Here is a 21,359-nt window from a genome sequence, read left to right as displayed (position 1 = left end):
CTTTTAGAGATGTGACTAAGCAGGCTCAGGTGAAAAGAACTGGAATGCAAGGCCAGGTCTGCAACACCCTGAATTGGATTATTGGGATAATCAGGGAGGTCCGGGCATAAAACCCAATTTTCCCTCAATAATCCCGGTCATTCAGACAATATCCGCCGCTTTCTTCCTCTGTCGTACGCTCCCAAGCTCGTAGCTTAGCCCACAGAAGTCGCTCAATAGATACTACTTACTGCTAGGACAGCCCTTGTGTGCAGAGCACCGTACTAGCAGTCTGAGGAGCGTTTTATAGAAGTGAAAGACATGGCCCCTGCCCTTGGAGAGCTTTCAGTAATAATAATAATTAACGATTAAGGTACTTGTTAAACACTTACTATGTGGCAAGCGCTGGTATAGTTACAAGTTAATCAGGTCGGACACAGTCTCTGTCTTACATGGGGCTCAGACTCTTAATTCCTATTTTAAAGATGAGGTAACTAAGGCCCAGAGAAGAGATATGACTTGCCCTAGGTCACACGGCAGGCGTGTGGTGGAGCCGGGATTAGAACCCAAGTCCTTCTCACTCCCGTGCTCTATCCACTAAGCCACGCTGCTTCTCATGTAGTAGTAACTTGTACTATTCCGGCGCTTAGAATAGTGTTTGACACCAAGTCGGCACTTAAGCCCCGCTGCTTCTGCTTCTTGGCCTGCTTTGAGTCTTTGCGGACTGCCGTCCAGACACGTTATGCGGCGGATAGTGGGTGCGGTGACAAGGTCGGCTTCAGTTGAGCATCGATTTCTGTGTATGGTGACTTCTGACAATAATCCTAATAATTATTATTATGGTATTCATTAAGTGCTTACTAAGTGCTGGGGTGGATACAGACAAATCGGGTTGGACACGGACCCAGTCCCACGTAGGGTTCACAGTCTCAATCCCCATTTTATAGATGAGGTAAGTGAGGCACAGAGGAAGGGAAATGACTTACCCAAGGTCATACAGCAGACAAGTGGGCTGAGCTAGGATTAGAACCCCTGACCTTCTGCCTCCCAGGCTCGTGTTCTATCCACTATACCATGCTGCTTCTCCAGAGGGTCACATTTTCCACCTGGTCCATCTTGACCCAAAGAGGAATGGTGTGCCAACCATGCTCCAGAGCACTGCTCAGCTCGTTGCTGGCGAAGACTGTTTCTTATTCTTACATTGTCCTCTCCCATGAGCTCAGTACAGTGGTCTGCACACAGTGAGCGCTCAAGAGATACCACTGAATGAAAGAATGAAGGGAAATTCTGCCCGTGGGGGAGGGTGACAGTTGAAGTTTGACCCATCTACCTACCTACAGGACACGAGACTAGATGGGGAGGCCTGGGTGTCCTCCTTTAGATGGGCACCACCCCGGCCAAAGATTACCTTACCCCAGGGCGACGGCCTCAGAACCGGCCAGCTCATTCCCCAGGGATGCCCGAGCCCTGCTCGTTGGGGGTAATTCCATCTGGGGGCGGGAGGGCAGGATGGGAAAGCCCATTTTGGGAGGAGTGCGGGACACGGACTGTGTCCAACCTGATTAGCTTGAATCTAACCCGGGGTTTAGAACAGTGCCTGGCATAGAGTGAGCGCTTAACAGATACCATTAAAAAAAAGCATCCCTTAGATCGGAAGGGGAAATGATGATCTTAAAGGTGGCGTTCGTGAAGAGCTTGCCACGTGACGAGCCCCGTAGTAAACGCTGGGCTAGGGATGGTCCAATCCCAGGCCGAGAGAGCGAGGGAGGGAAGATGCAAGTGAGGCGGTCGCCCGGGGGGTGCCTGTCGGACCTCCGAAGGCCCCCCTGCCTTCCCCACCTCAGTCCCCGTCTCCGGCAGGGACCCGCGGGCAACTTCCTTAGCTCCAGCCGTAAGCGAGGAGGGCGTGGGCGAACGGGAGCGGTCCCGGGGCGGCCCGGCCGAAGCGCCCGAGGTCCCTCCTGCGTCCTCCGCCCTCTCATCCCTCCCCCCCGGGCCGCCGAGCCGTCCCGACTCACCGACGGGGTGCCAGGCCCGGGCGGTCGGGGTTTCTCAGAAGAGGTCGCCACGGCGGGGGATCCTCCGGGGTTAACGCTTCTTCTCTATTTCTCTCTATGCAGTATGTGGCTTTTGCCTCCCTCTTCTTCATTCTGGTCTCCATCACCACCTTCTGCCTCGAGACCCATGAGCGCTTTAACCCCATCGTGAACAAAACGGAGATCGAGATCATTAGAAACGGGACCCAGGTACGCCACTACCGGGAAGCAGAGACAGAGGCCTTCCTGACCTATATCGAAGGGGTCTGCGTGGTCTGGTTTACGTTCGAGTTCCTGATGCGCATCGTTTTCTGCCCCAACAAGGTGGAGTTTATTAAGAACTCTCTGAACATCATCGACTTTGTGGCCATTCTGCCTTTCTACCTGGAGGTGGGACTCAGTGGCCTGTCTTCCAAAGCCGCTAAAGACGTCCTGGGCTTCCTGAGAGTCGTCCGGTTCGTGCGAATCCTGCGCATCTTCAAGCTGACCCGCCATTTTGTAGGCTTGCGGGTCCTGGGACACACCCTCCGGGCCAGCACGAATGAATTCTTGCTGCTCATCATTTTCTTGGCCCTGGGGGTCTTAATCTTCGCCACGATGATCTACTATGCCGAGAGGATAGGTGCTAAACCCAACGACCCCAGTGCCAGCGAGCACACTCACTTTAAAAACATCCCCATCGGCTTCTGGTGGGCCGTGGTCACCATGACCACCCTGGGCTACGGAGACATGTACCCTCAGACGTGGTCGGGGATGCTGGTGGGGGCCCTCTGCGCTCTGGCCGGGGTGCTGACCATCGCCATGCCTGTCCCCGTCATTGTGAACAATTTCGGGATGTATTACTCCTTAGCCATGGCTAAGCAGAAGCTACCAAAGAAAAAAAAGAAGCACATCCCGAGACCTCCGCAGCTGGGATCCCCCAATTACTGTAAATCGGTCCTAAACTCTCCGCACCACAGTACTCAGAGTGACACATGCCCGCTCGCCCAGGAAGAGATTTTAGAAATGAACAGAGCAGGTAGGAAACCTCTTAGAGGAATGTCCATCTGACCCTTGACCTTCACCCCTAGGAGCGATTCCGGATGCGGTCCGACTGCTTTCTCGGGGCAGTGGGTGGCACATTGATCCATACGAGCCCCCTCCCCACCCCCCGCCCCCTCCACCGCCACACACGGCCCGCGATGTGTGAAGCCTGGCTCGCAAGGGGCCACCGCAGCAGGGCAGGCTAGCAGCCGAAATTGAGGACGAGAGCCCGCTCTAGGAGCCCTCGTTTTATGCCCCGGCTAAGGGGAGGGCACGCCTCAAAGAGGTTCGGAAGAGAAACGACACCTAGCCGGGGCGGGGCGGTCGGGGGCGGGGGGCCCCCACCGGAGCCCCCGCAGCCGGGCGGTCGCGGCCCCGGGGACTGTCGCCGCATCTCGGAGGGCTCCGGGAAGGGGCGGCTCGCCGGCCGGGGTGGGACCCGGGGAGTCTCCGGGACCCAGGTTATTGACAAAACGGGCTCGGCCCCCAGAACGGCCGGGGTTTGTTTGGTTTTTTAAAATTGCTTTTTGCCGTTGTTCTTCGGGCGCTTCCGGCCGGGCCTCCCGGCGGTTTAAATGGGCAGGAACCGGGCGTGCGCTCAGAGGATGGTCGCGGGGGGTGGACCCCGCTCTCCCACGTCGGCCACCCGGCCGCCCGTGTCGTGCGGATGAGCCTCGGCCCGTAGAACTAGCGCTCTGATTCCCGAAGCCACAGCACAGACTACACACTAGGAGATCATTCTAGACGTAAGGCGTTTGACTCCAGAGCATGCAAGCCAAACCATTCTATATTACTACTACTATTACTCTACTAGAGTTTAGCGTTTATAGTGATGAGCATTTCCAGACTACAGTAGCTTAAGTGTATCTGCTTCTTTGAGAGGGCTGAGTTAACGGTCTAGAGTCCTTTTGACCTGCGCGTAGTTAAGGCGGACCGGGGAGAAGACCAAACGGGGCCCACAGTCGCGGGTAGATGGATCCCCTTCCCCGCCCACCCCCCGCCCCCCACCCTCCAACCCCCAACCCCGAACGGCTCCGAAGGCCGACCTCGCGCCCGGTGACGCTCACATCGGCTACTGGGTGCAGAACCCGACCCCGGGTAAAATCGATTTCCTGCGAATTCTGTTTGTGGGGGGGACGAATACTAGTCACCGTGGAATATATTCTCATATCCCATGGCTAGTGGTTAGTTATGGGACTGTCTCAGTTTTATGAGATTCCACATATAGCACATAAAGTTACGGGGCTCTGATCCGAAGATGGAAACCCCATAATCTACCTCTACCCGTGGAACACCATCCATTCATTCTATGGAAATAGTCATTTCCAAGCCAAGAACCACGCTGAAGCTGATCGACGATGAGAAGGGGGAAGGATGAGGGGGCCGCCACTGGTTTGAGCAGGTGGATTCCGGCTGCAGCGGAGTGGTTCGGTGTGCAGTTTCTCTTAGAAAAACCCCCCAACAAGCTCCCCCTTCCCACAGTCCCCCCCACCCCCGGCCCCACGTCCTTCCCACAGTATCAGCGTGTCGGGCGGAGCAGGTCACCGGGCGTGGGGGGCGGCTAGCGTTCAGCTGGGGGAGAGCTTTCAGAATGAGTCGCCTCCGCCTCTGACGGCCGTGTGTGTCCATCCTCGTTCCTCCCGACGCTTCCTCCTCTCCGCCGGAGGTCCGCTCGCTCGCTCCATTCCACAGTCATGCATGTCGCTGCCTCGGAAAGACGCCCCGGGGTTGGGGAGGATCCCTTCCTCTTCCCGCCCGGAGCCAGGATCGGGGGGCCGGGGCCTGAGGCAGGGGCCCAGGGCCGGTCGGGTGGAGGTATCTAGGAAGTCACAGCTGTTCCGGGACCGGTGGTTTCAAATGCCCGCCTCAGCTTGAGGTCCTTGGGTGGCTGCAGATTCAGCTCCCCGGGGGGGGGGGGGGGGGACGGGAAGAGGGGGGTGCCCCCTGAGTGAGGCAAGGGGAGGGCGGGTTCCTCTCGGTACCCCGTCTGGACCGAGGCCTGGAGTGGGTGAGAGAACGGGGAAAGCAATCTTCCCCGGTGGGGCCAGAGGAGGAGCCCTCGGATGCAAACCAGCGCCTAGAGCCTCCTTCCGCTACACCTATAATCTCACCAGCGGCCCTAGAGAATCCCTTTTACAGTTCCACGATAAGCAATTTGGAACCTCCCGTTTCTATTCGCAACCGGCTTCCAACTGTAATTGCTGGCGGTGTAGCGGCCTCCCGGCAAGGAGGTTACACTGGCAGCCCAAAGAAGCCCTTTGGGGAAAGCTGGCGGGCCCAGGCTGGGACCAGGAGGAAAGGAACCCCGGTGCCCCGCAGGGGTCACTTAGCTATGTGCCGCCGGAGGCTGAGACGGCAACTTAGCTGGGCGGGTGAGGCCACAGGCTCTCCAGCCCTGTGACGGTCAGACTGGACATTGCTGCTCTCTCTGACTACCAGCCCTCTGGGAGGAGTCTCTCCTTGCCTTTTCAGCCTTCGAGCCACACGGTTAATTCTGGCGTTAGCTACGTGAGCGTCCCGAGACCCCCTCATCGAATGTTCACCTCGTTCATCACTCGTTAGTTATTCCAGGGTGAATGCCCCGAATGACCTGTCAGCGGTCATTGGCTGAGGGGGCGCGGAGGGTCTAGGAAACGGGGAGCCTGGGGCCGGCTGGATTTTGCCGAGGACTGGGTTTCCTCTCCCCACAACTTGTTACCGGTCACAGGGCTGGAACAGAAGGGCTGAGGGTCAGCAGCAGCATGTGTGTGGCGGGAGGTTCCCCACCGAGGCAGTGTCTCTGACTTGGAAAGTCCCCGAGGTTCTGGACTGTCTACAGGCCCCGCTCAGGCCGGGAGCCCCCTTGACCCTCCCCTTACTGCCCCTTGCCCCATGAAAGTGTCAGTAGCAGCCCCTCAGGTGACTTAAGCTGGAGGCGGGGAGCCCCTGAAGAGAGGGTATTTGTGGTGCTGTCATCAAACCTCCCTGGTTGGGATCTGCCGCCCTCGAGAAAACACCACTCCCTCTGTGCGCCAGGGCCGGGGGCTGCGTCAGATCATCGGAAGCGGCATTTGCTATCAGCATTGCTAGCGGCGAGCACGTAGTTCCCACCCTGTCCAAACTTGGCCGCCTCACAGGGTAGAGACACAGACCTCGTTCCCGTCCTCACCGTGGTGGCTTTGGGCATCCACCCGAGCAAACGCCACCGTGACCGGGGCCTAGTCGCTCCCTGCTTCCGGAGACGGATCGGATTGTGGGCCCACCCCAGATGGATGAGCCCAAGCCCAAGCTGGCCGAAGCGGTCCTGGCCCAGCTTTGGGGGAGGCCACAGAATCAGCCATCCCATGGGCTGGACCAGAACAGGGGCCAGTCTCTAAGCCGGGGGACTGAGAGAGCAGGCGGCCGTTCTTCTCCGGACTGGGCCTTCCCCCTCGAGGAGACCGATGGCAGAGGCACCACGCGCCTTCGTGGAACACCCTGGGGTGCCACCCCTCAGCTTTACTGCTTCTCATCCGCTTGGTGCTTCCTCTATTTTCTGACATGGGAGAGGGCGAGGTGGGAAGGTGAGAGAGGGACAGAGGCAGAGACAGCGAGAGACCTAAGGGCCACTGCAGGAGGAGGAGGGTGATCCTGGAGCACAACGGGATGGGGGGAGAGAGGGCTCTCAGGTGGGGAGACGGGGTCTGGCTCTGACCGCTTCTTCCCTTCCCCAACCCCCAGCCTCAGTGGCACCAGGAAGCTGCTGAATCGGTAGCTCTCGGGCACCTTCAGCGCTGCAGTGCCTGGGGAGGAAGGGAAGGAAGGGATCAGTTAGCAAAAGGACAATCCGGAGGAGAAGAGAGGTGAAAGTTGAAAACGGGCCAAAGCGGGAGGGTCAGACCGGAGGCTGAGTGGGAGCTCTGAGGCTCGGATGCCCGGAAGGGGTCGGCGTCCATCTCTCTGCCCCTCCAACTCCTCCCCCCCCCAGCCAGTCTCCCCGGGGGGCTCCTGCTGTCGGGCACAGCAAGGAAGGAAGGAAGTTAGAAAAGCAACAGCTTAGCAGAAGCACAAGCGGCGTTCTCTTCAAATATCAAACACCAGCAGCCCGGCATTAAGACAAGCACAGAATTTTCTGACATAGACGTTTTCAGAAGAGGGAAACTTTCCCCCAAGGTGTGTCGACGTTGCTGAGAAAGGGTATTTTATAGATCTGGTTGAAAAGGAGAAGTATGGCCAAGTACGTGTTCACGGTATTGCAGTCGAGGGAAGTTCTCCCGTTAGTATTTTTCAAGCCCCTGGTCAGGCGCTGGGGGGGTGGGGGGGACGACGCTTTTTAACCTTCATTTTGAAAAATGCCAAACACAGCTGCACTCCCGTTTCCATTTGCTTCCCCCCTCAGCCCCCTCTGGGTCACGTTTCCCCAGAGACTGGACACCAGTGCAGTAGATCCAGGCTCAGCTACTTGCATTCACCCAATGGGGAAGAATCCTAGACTGTTAGCAGACAAAACACCATCTTTCAAGTCTCCAAATCAATTCTCCCACCCTGGAGGCCCACTGAGTTTCAGAACACCCTCATCTGCTGGCAACCACACGGTGAATGAGAAAACCTGTGAGAGCGGGGCAATTTGCAGGGTCTGCGGACGGAGGTGTCAGTGCCCAGGGTGAATGCCCACCCTCTCACGGCCCCCGCCCCGGCTCCGTGAGCAGAATAGAAGGGCAGAACAGCTGGGAAAGATAGGTAGCCTTGGCCTTTATCTGGTGGCAACGGCCCTCAAACCCTAGGGCAGATTTCCGGGTCCCCACCCTCTCCATTGAGGATCGGTGGGCACTCAAGGTACCCGGGCAGAACCGCACTGGGCAAGCCCCCGCTCTGGGTAGCGTGCTGGTGATCTCAGAAAGGGGGAGTGAGTGGCCACAGGGTACCCGTTTCTAGCCCCCAAACTGGCCTCGGTTGTCAGATAACATTCTAACCCCAATTGGCGCTCTTGGCCCTGGGTGCGTCCAGCCGCCGAGGACACTCCCACCGGCCTCCAAGCTTCCCCTCGGACACTCCTCAGGAGCATCGGCACTTTACAGTGCCCAGCATTTAGTACAGTGTCTGTCACGTAGTAAGCACTTAACAAAAGCCGTCATTATCATTTGGCCGTTTCCACCTACTTGTCGGTGAGAACACCGGGAGTGGTCTTGGTCCCAGGAGGCCTGTGGCCCTCAGCAATAACAATTGTAATAATAATGGTATTTGTTAAGCACTTACTATGTGTCAAGCACTGTTCTAAGCGCTGGGGTAGCTACAACCTATTCAGGTTGGATACAGTCCCCATCCCAAGTGGGGCTCGCAATCTTAATCCCCGTTTTATGGATTAGGTAACTGAGGCCCAGAGAGGTTAAGGCAAGTGGCAGAGCCGAGATTAGAACCCATGACCTTCTGACTCCCAGGCAGCGCTCTATCCACAGCGCCATGCTGCTTCGGCGGTGGTGCGGCGGGAACTCCAGCACCGCAAGTCAGAGGTCCATAAAGTAGCCTGGCTCTCCTCGGAGAGGGACTCTGGCTGTTTTTTTTTTATCATTGGTATCTGTTAAGCGCTTACTATGTGCCAGGCACCGTTCTAAGCAGTGGGGTAGAGACAGGCTAATCAGGTTGGACGCAGTCCAATTCCCACTCTGGGGCTCTCTCAGTCTTAATCCTCATTTTACAGATGAGGGAACTGAGGCCCAGAGAAGTGAAGTGACTTGCGCGTGGTCACACTCCTGACACGTGGCAGAGCCAGGATTAGAACTCAGGTCCTCCTGGCTGCCAGGCCCAGGCTCTCTCCACTAGGCCACACTGCTTCTTTAGGCCAAGCTGCTTCTCAGACCCCAGAAGCAACATCTCTGGCACCCAGAGACACTCTACCCCGACAGTCGCTCCCCTGACGGTCGGTCACCCCTCACACGGGCCACGGAATCCTTCTTAAAGCAAACCCTCCCTGCCCATCGGAGGGATCTGACCATCCGCTCCCGGGGACCGAGCCGATGTCCGTTTCAGGCAGAGAGGAGCTCCGGCTTCCCTCAGAGAGTAGATTCCCGACCAGCTCCTTCTGGCTGGTGGAGCTTAAAAATGGCGGCCTGCCGGCAGCCCGGAAGCAGAAACCAAAGACAAGCAAGAGCTCTGCCGATAGCCTAGGCCCACTCCTTTCGTCCTCTTCATCTGTCTGTGTCAGTGCTCACGAGTCCTGTGTATTCTTTCTCCCTCGCGTGGGTGTTGGTGTTGTGCTCTTTAGACTCATATCGGAGAAAGGCATCAACAAGCGGCAGTCGCGTGGGAGGGAGGGAGGCCGCTGAGCAGTGTTAGTGCAGGCCCCCTCCCCATTGCTCGCGAGCTGGGGGACACCACCCTTTAACCCCTCAAAGGGGCAGCAAGTACCTCAGATGCGGGGGGAAGCTTTTCCCAAAGCGGCCAGGCCCGAGGCTCTCCCGGCTCCCCAGGTCCCCTCGATCTGGGGGTGCTCCCGGGAGAAGGGGTCCCTTCCGGGGGCCGGCCCTGGTCAAGCCATCCCTGGGCGGTCGGGCAGGCGGGCCTCCGTGGATCCATGCCCCCGAAGAGGGGCGGGACGGGGTTGGCCAACCGTCGCTCTCGGATGCCACGGAGTTCCTTTTTTTGGGAGGCGGCTCTTTCTGGAGGGACCCAGCCCCCCCGTACAGTGGTGAGTATAGGTTAAGAGGTAGGTTGGGCCCTCAGGAAACCACACATTCTCGGTGCCGAAGTGTCCGCGGTTCGGAACCAAGGCGGAGACCGTTGCTAGTTCGGAGTCTGTTGATGCTCTGGAGATCAGTCAGTATTCTGTGCCCGGTAGAAAATTCACCTCTCCCAAGAAACCTTAACTTGAGAGAACTACACGTTGGTAATCAGATTTTGTGAAGCTCCTTAACCTGCAGAAAGTAATCCAGCTCCAAGGTTCTTCAAAAGATTGGCTCTGAGGACTAGAAATGAATGTTCTTTTATATGTTGTTCACATTCTCTTTTTCTTCTCTTTCCCTCTAATCGTCTCTCTCTCTTTCTCTCTCTCGCTTCCCTTCTGTTTTGTTTTCATTGACTTGTGATGAACGTATGTTGCTTGCGACTTGTATATGTTACAGACTATCTCATTTTATTCTGTGAAGTTTTTCCCTCCAACCCCATCAGCCTGAACTCCCAATTGGGGCAGCAGAGGAGGTCACAATACAAATCTTAAAATGCCAAACAGCAAGGAAATTCCCAGACAAAAGAACTAAGTGTAACTTCATTGAGGTTGTGACACTAACCTGATGCAAGGTATTAATGCAACGAGTAAGTACCCACGCGGCCAATCAAGCCGCCCGACCTCCGGCTGTTTGTTGCGATCATCTGCATGGTTAGCGATTAATTCTCACCGCTCCCAGCGGGACACTTTGACTGGATCCTTCCTCTCGACCCTTTCCATTGCTCTAAAGTTTTTTTAAAAAAAATGATGAGTCCCGTGCAGTTTCATCCCAGCTCATTTCCAAAGCCTGGAATCCATCCTCTTAAGACTCACCATTATTTCTTTCATTTCACCATCTTTGGTCATCGTATTTTCTCGATGCTCTTCCGTATCCCCCGCCACGCATCATGTCGGGTGTGCTCTGGATAGCCCAAGAAGACTGCCACCAAACCCCGGCCCTGACTTCCTCAGCCCAATCCGGGATGCCAGTGTAGGATTGATTCCTGGGTTCCGGGATGGGTCAGGTTGGCAACTGCCAGTCCCGATCGCTCTGGCCCTTTAAGGGCCTTCTTGCCAACTCTCAGCCTGATGCGGGGTTGGGGACCGAAGCGGGCAAACAGTATTGCTCAGGAATTTAAGAGCCGCATAGCAGCAGCAGCAGCAGCAGGCAATAGTAGTAGCAGATCCGAGGTCTTACTCGGATCCATCTGTCACTGGTTTCTGCTGCCCACTTCCCAAGAGGCCTGTGGGTAAAGCAGCCGTGTCCACCAGCCGACCGTCCTAGGCCTGTCAGCGGCACGAAAGATCCCAGACGGATCGCCCAAGGGGACCGGGCTTCCCAGGGCGTGGTGTGCCAGGGAGGGAGCCAACGTGCCATCGGTCTGAAAGAACGATCCAAGAAGCAGACAGGAAGCGTAGGAAGGGAAACACGGAGGCCAGGGGAGAGGGGAGGCGCGCAGGCAGGCAGGCCCTGGGCAGAAAATCAGAGCCTTGGCAAACATTTTTTAAAAAGACCTGCAGGACTGGGGATCCGCTGATCTTCCTCTTGGGGGGCACTCCCCACCCCTGGAGCTGGGTCTGTATTTGGAAACAACGGGAAGGATTCATACACCCACAGCCACCCTCGGTGGGGAGGCGAGGCAAGGGGCTGAAGGGGGCAAATCTGCTATCGGCCAGAGAAGCGGAGTAGAAATTCCAGTGGTGCCGGGATGTGAGGGAGAAGGGGAGAGGGGAAAGGGGTTCCTGCTCATTCGGCCTGACTTGCATCTGAGTAGCAGGAAGGTTGAAAAGAGAAACCAACGGGATCCGGAAAATCACAAGGTCCCCCCCACCATCCCCACCCCACCCCTCCAGTCTTTAAGTTCTTTCTGGAAAAGAACAATAATAACTTGGTTTTCTGTCGAGCACTTTTTTAGATTTTCCAAAGCCCTTTCACATCACTTATCTCATTGTATCCTCACGATCCCACCTGAGGCATAGGGAGAAGAAAACAGTATTATCCCCACTTTACGAATGAGGAAACTAAGGTACAGATGGGCAAAGTAGAAATAATGATAATGTACTGTGCTTTGTAGAACATTTTTATTCTTCCAAAGCACTTTCCCATCAATTTTCATATTTCATCCTCTCAACATCCCCGGGAAATAGGGAGAGGGAGGTGTCATTATCCCCATTTTACAGATGAGGAAACTGGGCCAGAGAGGTATAGTGACTTGCCCAAAGTCATCCAGAGGGCCAGAGGCAGAGCTGGGATCAGAATCGGGTCTAGAAGGAAGGTCTTTGCTGGTGTGAGTAAAAACTACAGTTTTATGAGGAGTCGAACTGGGAGTCCCCTCCCAGTAACCCATCCCTGTTCCGGGCCGAGCTAAAGGGGTTCGGCAGAACACGGTTCCAGGCCGCAGCGGGTATCCGACGGGCACCTCCAACCCTCTCTGGGGTGTCATCCCCCTGAAATGCTATTTGGTCGCTGGTGTTTTTTTCCTGGGAATGAAATTTTTCTACCAGACATAAATAATAATGCATATCTGCCACGGAATATTGTAGCACATGAGCACTTTCCCTGGGAAACCAACTCCAAGCAGACCCTTTGGGGAGCAACACTCCAAGCCTGAGGACACTAAACCACATTCAGCACAGGCTGCCGTCCAAGCCAGACGCCATTTCGCAGCCTGATCACTCTGGGCCCCCGGACGACGGAACGGATGCGCAAACCGCTGGCTTGGTGTGCCAGAGCGAGTGTTCGATGGCCCGATCCCCTTTCTGGCATCCCAACGGCTCCCATGCCGTAGGACCAGTCTGGAACATCCCTGGGCTTCGGTTCCCAGAAGCCTCCACTGTGGACTGGGGCAGCCCCTGGTTCAGCGTGGTCTCCCTGGCCTGCTGCTTTTCCTGTCAGGTGTGAAGACTAGAAAGAAAGCAGTATGTTTGTACCATTCAATCGTATTATTGAGTGCTTACTATGTGCAGAGCACTGTACTAAGCGCTCCTCGAGCCTCCAGAGGCCTAAATGAAGGAAGTTGGCAAAGTCAGCATTTAGGTAGTCCCTTTAGGGAATGTCTGCATGGTCGAAAAGGTTCCCTTTGGACCATTACAAGGGGGCATGAGTGACCACCCATAAGGAGCCCGTCTGGAGAGGCTAGTGGCCCCTGGGCTGGGCGATGAGAGGGGTGGAAGGAAGGAGGGCTAGGGCCACCGGTTCGAGCCCAAACCCTGCCAGGAGAGAGTGGAAGCTGTTGGCAAGTCTTGGGGCAGGGAGGGTGGTTCCACCCCAGTGTCTGTGGACTAATAACCATTGCTGAAATTAGCATGAGATTCTGGCCAGTGCCTCAACCCCAGCCTTTCTCGTGGGCAGTACCCAGTTTCAGCGGCCGCGCAATGGGTACCAGGGGGTGATGTGGCATCTGTGGATCCCGCCCAGCCCCAGCCTCCTGGGGAGAGACCCCAGCTGCTTTGGTCTGAGGCCCCCATGAGGCCGTGGGCCTCATCGGGGGTCGGTTAACGCCCCTGCCCTTCCTGCATCCTGACAACCATCTCTTCAGAGAAGTCTTGAAGGGTCGATTGATCCTCCGGAACTGACCCGAGGAGTCGAGGTGACTGGAGGTCTTAATTCATCAATCAGTGGTATTTACTGAGCACTTACTATGTGCAGAGCACTGTACTAAGCGCTTGGGAGAGTACAGCACAATAGAATTAGCCGACGCATTTCTGGCCCTCGTTGAGCTTGCAGTGTAGGGGGGAGACAGACGTTAATATAAATAAGTAATTTATAATATATAATTTAAAGATACATGCATGATTGCTGTGGGGTCAAGGGTTGGAGGACTAGCAAATGCCCAAAGGTCACGGGTCCGAATCTTTGCCGGGAGGAATGGCTGAGGAGGATATTGTCAGTACATCAAGCGATGAATCCCTCACTAAACCGAGTGAGAAAACCTTTGCTTCCGCCCCTTCCCGCCTCGTAGACAACTCGAAGAAGTCTCACTCAGCCAAGGGAGCTCAGACCAGTCATCGGGTCTCTCTTTCTCCCACATGCCCACCAGTGGTCACCCACCCCAACACTGCCCACCTGCAACTGGCCAAGGGCTTAGATTTCCCCCGAGTAAGCAAGAAGCTGACGGGCTTAGAAAATAAACCTCAAGGGGCTCCATTTGCTCTCCACCTAGAGATCTTTACATAACCTTTCCCGCTAGCATAGGCCAAGCCCCGAGGCATCGAGATATGAATGCGTATAATTGCCAATTGAGTATCAGCGGTAATAATAATGATAGTAATAATGATACTAATAGTAACAAATGCTCATTATGTGCCAAGCACTGAGCCAGGCGCTGGGGTAGCTTAGAATAATCAGATTGGCCCCTGTCCCTACCTGATCTGGGGCTCCCAATCTAGGAGGTAGCCACAGCCTGTGGAGTAGGGGCTGTGCGGAGGCTGATGGCCCATTTCAGGATAGCCCCTTCCTCCAATAGCAGAAATGAGGGGAGGACCCCTCTCCAGGAAGCCTCCCTCCCCACCCCTTCCGGCCACCGTCCCAGCAGCAGAACTTCTCCGGGCTGGATGTTTCCTGATCTCATGGCTGCCTCTGGCACCTGGCCGGTTCTGAGGCCTCAGAGATGACCCGGGGCTCCGGGAGGACTCCTGGATTCGGGGAGTGGAGGGAACCCAGGGGCGGAGCCCCCTGTAGAGACCACCACTCTCCACACCCTCCCATTCACTCTTTCCCCTGACTTCTTGTGGCAGTGTAAGCAACTTCTTGGTTGGGGCATTGCCTACGTGAGCAGTCCCTGCCCCATTCGGGGAGATTCTTCTGCCAGAGACCCCTTAGAGCTGGAGAAGGGCCTTGCCTGCCCACATGATGGAGCAGCCTTAGGCAAGAGAGACGTGAGAGGGACACAGGCCTGGGAGGGAGAAGCCCCTCAGTGTATTCACACATACACAGACACACACACACACACAGACACATACACACCATGGACGCTGAGTATTTTTGACCCCTGGAAGGAATTCAGCTTGCCGGCCGTTCTGACCCAAACGGTGGAGTGGGGAAAAAGGCAGCCCGGCTTCTCCTTTCTCCTGCTCCCTCCGTCCTCACGGCAGCCTCCTTCGCCCTTGCGGCCCAAGAGGGGTGCCGACCACCCGGGGCCGGGAGGGTGGATCCCCCCGAGGGGCAGTGGGGCCAGGTAGGCAGGCAGGCGGGCCAGGGCTCGGCCTCCCCAATGGTTTTTTTCTGAGGAAGCTCGGGAAGCAAGGAAGAGCTCAGTCTCCAGGGCAGCGACGGAAATAGCCGAAGCGTAGTGCGCGATCCCGCGTGTGTGAATGTGTACGCACGTGTGTGTGCATGTGCTTGTGTAGGTACGTGTGTGTGCGTGCGCCATGCTAGAAGGAGTTACTCTGTTTCTCAGAGACCCTAAGCACCAGTACCACGTGATGTCACAGTTACCTTGGTAACTAGGTCTACTTGTTCAGAGTAAATAGGGGTGAAACCCACATGAATTGTCGAGAAACACGTTGTAAGTGAAAGCTTTAAGATCTTGTACAATAGATTTTTTTTTAATATCCAAAATTATCTGGGAATTTTTGGATTTGCTTTATTAATAAACCTGATTGGTCCATTTCTGTTTCGACTGCCTCTGCCTCTTTGTAGTTATACGATGTGTTCATTGGAAGAGATCCTTTCTCCAGGAAAAACGGGGGGAGGGTGGATTTCAAGAGAGAGTCCATTATGAGGGGAAAATTGTATCCATCACTTCCCCGCCCCCCCCATTCTTGAAAGAAGAAAAAGAAAAGAGGAAAAATGTAATTACCAATTTTTTTTCCATGAAAGAAATCTTTGATTAAAATTTACCACCCGGAATGAAACGCTTCAACGTTCTCTTGTCCAACATGCTATGATTCTGCTGACACTAAAGCAGCGAATGGTTTCTCTGACCAGTTGGCTCATCCTTATCCAATAAGACACCCCAGTTTGTTCTGATTCTTAACCGTGAAGGGGCAGGTTGGGATACACGAGGAGGAGGAAGAGAAGAATGGGATTCCGGTAATGCCGGTGGTCCAACCCGAACCATGTGAGATAACCTGTCCCGGGAGTGGGGGGGTCGGGGGAAGATGGTAGAGTCCAGGCAGGCCAGGGCTGGAGGAAAGAGACTAGAGTTGGCTTTGGGGGGTTTTCCATCCAGATAAAGACCCACCGGGGCTGACCTGCTCCTAGGCCCTTGTAAAACAGAACCCTACCACACGAAATAAACGGGTACTCTAGTGATTTTCCTCAGAGAGTGACTTGGTACGTAAAATATCCCCTCTGGAATTCACCATCGTATTCTGGTAGGATTCCCAAGATTTCCCCTGCCCCCCTCCACACACACCCATTTGCCTTCTGGGAGGTGAAAACTCACGTTTCCCCTTGAAGGCGAGCGAGGAGACCCAAGACCCCCAGTGCTCTCTCCCCGCGCTCACGGGAAGGGGGCGGCCAGGAACGAAAATGGTCAGAAGTAACGCGGTTTTCATGACTTGTTACTTGAGGGTCCCAATGTCGTTCTTCCTCCCAATTCCTAGGCTGCTGTTCCGCTTTCTCCATGTACCATTCTGTGCTGGCATCGCGAAAGTGACATCCACCGCAGGAGACACCAGAAAATGAAATTTTTCCCAATTCATATTCTGCTGTCACACCCTCATCCATACATTATCCTGTGCCTGTCAAAAATGTCTGCCATCCCTTGCAACAGGAATAGAATCAGATCTCAATGGCGGTTTCTGAGGCGGATGGACGGCGTAAGTTCCCATGACGACCCCAGAGCCCCGCGGAACCCCCCACCCGCCCCTCGGGCGGAGCGTTGTCGATACCCGAAACCATCCGCCGACTGCTTCCTCTCTAAAGATCCCGCACGCTGCCGGGAGGTCTGTCGGCGGCCCGCCATCCATGTGCCATTTACTGTCACGATCAGAGCATCTCGGTTCGGCCTCGGCCTGCGGCGAGCAAACCGCCGAACCCGGTTCATCTTTTTGAAAACTTTGAGCAAACCAAACCGCCCAGCTTCCTCCAAGTAACAGTAGGTGGCTACGGTCTATCTAACCCGAGAACATTTGGTTTTCCCTTTGATTCACGTCTCTTGTTTTCGTTTCTGAGGGCGCGGCGGGGGACACGCGGCGTCTCGGATAGACGCGCCGCCTCCGAAGCATCACCTCCCAGCCGGACTTCCCCTCCCCCCGTCCCCAGCTCCCCCGACCCCGACTCCTCCAACTAAACGGTTTTCAGTGTTTCAGTAGCCTTCTGCTTCTATGTTTGAAGATTCGAAACTGAATGGTGAGGTGGCCAAGGCGGCGCTAGCCAACGAAGACTGTCCACACATAGACCAGGCCCTAACGCCCGATGAGGGCCTTCCCTTTACCCGCTCGGGCACCCGGGAGAGATACGGACCCTGCTTCCTCTTATCAACCGGGGAATATCCATGCCCGCCTGATGGAGGAATAAGAAAGGGTACGTGCATGAGGTCCTGTATCGGCCAGCTAGGGACCCAGAGTTCAGGGGCTGGGGCGGGGCGAATGCTCTCTGTCTAAGCCTCGGTGCCGGTCAGGTAGGGGGAGGGCTGCCGTAGCAGGGGTGGGCTGTGGGGAGGGCTGGGGGCGGCGGGTGGGTTGGGCATCGTTCGGTGAGTCCCCGTCGAGTTTCTCCCTTACTTTATTCTAAATGGGAAGCCAGACAGTCTTGCATAATTCAGGCACACCAGCAGTTCGGTCTTCCGGTTCAGCACTTTAAAAAAACCAAACCCAGCACGACGAAGGATCTTGGCCACCTTCCAAAGGGGCGTCGACTCGGATCGACCCTAGCGGAGTTTAGTTTTGTCTGCTGGGAAGGTGATCGGTTACCAACCCCGCTCTGACAGAGAAGGTCCAGCCTGGAAGATGCGATTCTTCACTCTGTTTGACTCCCGGTAGAGCCCAGAGGGATTTTTCAAAGGGGAGGATGTGGTCTCTTCCACAATGGGAGAAGCACCGGAGATCAAAGATCTTTCACAACTGAAACACTATTATGGCTGCGGTTTCCGAGGACCCAGATGTAGCTTGGGGACTCTGGGGGTCCAGGAAGAAGTGAGGCTCCGTTCAGTGTTGCTGAGCTTTTTAAGAACAAAAGGAAAGAGAGAAAGGAAAGGAGGATGAGCGAGGAGGTGTTGGGGAGGAGATGGAGGAAGAGAAGGAAGAGGGAGAAAAAAGCAGGCCGGGTATTTTTCATCCAGAGGTTCGAAGGGGAGATAGGCCCGCGAGCAGAAATGCGGATATCTTTATGCCCGGCAGTGTGAATGGCCCCTGTAGATTCAGCTGAGAAACGCACCACTCGCTTGAGTGTTCCGTGAGTTTCCGCGCACGTACTTCATTCAGTAGTAGACCCACGTGAAGAGTTTGCAGCGGGAATCCCCTTAGGAGGGATGATTTTAGAATGTCCCTGAGCTACTAGAGTGAGAGATTCCGCTATCTAAGCTCCTTCCTTCAAAGCTAGTCAGACCCCAGCATTTTTGTGTGAAAGTATCTCTGCAAAAGTTCTGCCCACGTAACCCAAGTATTACCGAGCTCCGTATTAGAAGCGCCCGGGATATTTTCATGCGGGTTGAGCATGGCGAAGGCACCCTAGGGGATCACGAGGGGCCCTTAGTGACCGGCTGGGCAGGGAGAAGGGAACGCCCGCTCCTTAGTTGCACCGTTAACAGAAGCATGAACCCCGGAGAGAATGCAACACGGTCCTTCCAGTTTGAGAGCAACACACGGCAGAGTACTGTTGACCCACCAGACGATGCTGAGAGACGCTTTCTTATCATTTGGTGTTCCATCCCTAGTTTGTGCGACGGAACCATCTCACCGGGCTGCTTCCGTGCATGTCTGAAGAGGATGCATGTTTCCTCTTCCAAAAGTGCCGGCGGCACACTGGTAGTATCTCTAGAGCAACGCCTTTTGGTCGTCCCCGGACTCTCGCGGTGGTCCAAAGTGTAAAACGCCCCCTTCAAAATGATTAAAAAAAAGGAAGATGGGAAGCCACCCTCACTCGAAAGAATATTCCGAGAGCCATTCGACACCTGTCGACGGGCTTCGCATCTGGGTAGAAGCGGCTGCTTCCCTTTCTCATTTGCCCGGCTTTAAGGTCCTCCGGAACTGCGTTGCAAGCGATACTACTTTCAGAAAGCATGTCCGTGCATGCCGATGACCTGGCTTCAGAGTGGATCTCCTCCCTAGCCCATTCTGTTGCTGATCCAATGCCGAACTCTGAATTTCCCTCCCAGACGGAGGCTGTGAAAAGTCAAGGAACCAAAACAGTAGCCCCGACGAAGGAGGGGAAGTGCTCAGCGCCTAGGACCTGAGCATAGCTTTAGAGCCTATGGATCGGGAGCAGAGAATGGTCTAAAAATGCTTTATTCCTAATCCGCCTACGCTGTGTTACGTGCCACCCGGGTGTCCAAGTCTGAAGATGTTTCGTCTCTCGGTAGCCTGGTGTCGCTGATGACACTGGACATCCTTAAATAAGCCCGAGATGGCACCGGGAGGGGCTTCTGAAGTGGGGGGCCAGGGAGGTTGCGTATGCTTTGCATGGTATCGGTTTAGGGGAATCAAGACAGTGCATCGGGATGTAGAGGTGTCCTTTCGGTGGGGCCTCTTCCCACCGGTGGACACTTAACTAGGCTACTGACGGGATGGGCTAGCGTCCAGTCGACGCTGAAACTTGCCGACGACCGAAGACTCGCTTTTCTCGGGATATTTTTGAGCCACAGGGCACCTGCAGGAGTTTGGGTGGACGATCAGAGTAAGATCAAATTTTGCATGGGCACCGGTTAGAGGTCGAAAGCAACGCTCAGATACCCAGTAGAGAGTATGGGACTCTGAGTCTGGCTGTGACTGCATGGAAAAAAAATTAATAATCCCATTGAAGAAGCATATGGCTGCCTCTGCATGTAGCTAGTCTACTTTTTTCTCCTTCCCGTGAAACTAAATACCGAGAGTGATATGCAAGAGCAGGAAAGAAGTTCAAGTGTTGATTGTATTCTTTACATGCAGATCTTTGCAAAGAAAGCCCTGTCATTGCTAAGTATATGCCAACAGAGGCAGTCAGAGTGACTTGACAAGGCGAGATGGCACTGGACATTGATGGCTAATAAACACCGGGGTGGAACTGTGCCAGGCTTAGAAGATCTCCTCATTTGGACAAAGTAAACTCGCTCCATTCAGATTTTCAGGATGATTCAACGTGGTTTTGGAGTTGTACTAGGATGCAGGCTTTTTCTACGGCCAAAACGGAACAAACTGTAGATGATTTCTTTTTTCTTTTCTGTTTGGGGCAGGGGGGGAGGGGGGCGGAGGGGCGAGGGATCTGTAGCATGACTTGCATGAAGTAAACAGAAAAAAACAACAAAAACCCTGCAATTGTAACGATTAACTTGAGAAAAAAGCAAAAGTTATATATTTTCTTTCAAAGCTCTTTACTTTTACAGACGTTGTGTAGCCGAAATGTAAAGCATTTATAAATCTGTACAATTTCTTTGCTATGGATTGCTTCTCTTTTGTATACGAGATAGAGAGTGATGGTTTTCAAAAGTGCAGTCAGATAGTCAATGGTCATATTGACCATGCTTTCATAACTCATCACACAAGGAAATCCAGAACTTGGGCCCAACTAGAATTGTGTAAATTTACCCACCCTTTCTGTTCCTCTCTGGTTTTGTTGGCATGCTTGTAACACCCCGTTCTTCTCTCTCTGGGCTCTTGACAAGAGCTGCTCTAGGCTTATTTCCCAGCTCGGGTTCTGCTGTATTTTATCGGTGTATAGATCTAACGTGAACACCCTTCATCACGAAGTATTCAATACTCGATATGGATTTTTAAAGTGTTCTTTTAAAACTGGGACTTATAGGACAAAAAAAAAATCAGGAGAATAATCAAGTATAAACTTGTCTCAAAGTTTAAGCAACAACAGCATTGTATGCAATTTAGAACTTCGGAGTAAAATGCATGCACAATGTTATGCAAAGCAATTCAAGCATGAAATAAATTTTGTAACATGGTTTCAGTGCCTGCTGTATAGTCTAAAGCAGATTTTTTTCCCCCCGCCCCCCGGAAGTAAACAGGGGTTTTTCCCGAGACATGTTTCTGAATCTTGAATAAATGAAGCATTCCCAACAGAAATGGAGGACAGCAGTTTGGCATTGGTCTTAATGCTATAAAATTCCAGGGGCGGAATGAGACTTCCCACACCCGTGTTCGCTTTACAGGAGGAACACAACAGCTAGAGCTTTCCGATGGTGCCCGACCTTCCCTGGAAAGGTCAAACCAATCCCTTCTTTTCCCTCCCTTGACCTCCAGAATAAAAGTTGGAATTTTTAGTGGATTGGTTGAATGTAGTTTTTCTTACCTTTTAAAAGTCTTCCGCTCTCTCTTTGGGCTTTCTGCTTGAACAGCAGCATCTTGCAACTTTCAGACTCGGTCCCGAAACGGGGCGGGAGGCCTCCGATCCAGATGGGCAAATGCCAAGCGGGACCGATAACAGGCCAGGCTTAGATTTATCACGCTCGGTCCGAGGAAAGTGTCACCGGGCTTCCCCGAGGACTCCGAGAATCAGTCACAGTCAACTCAGGTGGCACCGGGTCGGGGTAGTGGGGTGGGGGGTGGGGGGGAGGAAGAGAGGGCGGTGC

General features: G+C 54.4%; 1 protein-coding gene and 1 long non-coding RNA gene across 3 annotated transcripts in view; one reads left to right on the top strand and one right to left on the bottom strand.

Moving 5' to 3' along the window:
• Positions 1 to 21,053, top strand: part of KCNC1 (potassium voltage-gated channel subfamily C member 1) — a 127,495-nt gene extending 106,442 nt beyond the window's left edge. The window contains exons 2-4 of one of the 2 annotated variants that reach the window (XM_029060047.2): positions 2,100 to 3,033; positions 16,979 to 17,167; positions 19,729 to 21,053. In XM_029060047.2, coding sequence (XP_028915880.1) covers positions 2,100 to 3,033; positions 16,979 to 17,167; positions 19,729 to 19,793 — 1,188 coding nt within the window. In that variant the 3' untranslated portion in view covers positions 19,794 to 21,053. Of the gene's footprint in view, positions 1 to 2,099; positions 3,034 to 16,978 lie in introns of both variants that reach the window. The other variant, XM_029060046.2, reaches the window with a different exon arrangement.
• LOC103170429 lies at positions 15,223 to 16,512 on the bottom strand. The gene is made up of 2 exons (XR_486158.2): positions 16,086 to 16,512; positions 15,223 to 15,458 (listed from the first exon to the last, which is right to left on the bottom strand). It is a non-coding gene; the product is annotated as an uncharacterized LOC103170429 (long non-coding RNA).
• Positions 21,054 to 21,359: the final 306 nt, after the last annotated feature.

This window comes from Ornithorhynchus anatinus, chromosome 3 (genome assembly GCF_004115215.2).
Source record: "Ornithorhynchus anatinus isolate Pmale09 chromosome 3, mOrnAna1.pri.v4, whole genome shotgun sequence".
Taxonomy (NCBI): domain Eukaryota; kingdom Metazoa; phylum Chordata; class Mammalia; order Monotremata; family Ornithorhynchidae; genus Ornithorhynchus; species Ornithorhynchus anatinus.
This window is presented reverse-complemented; position numbering and strand designations above follow the sequence as displayed.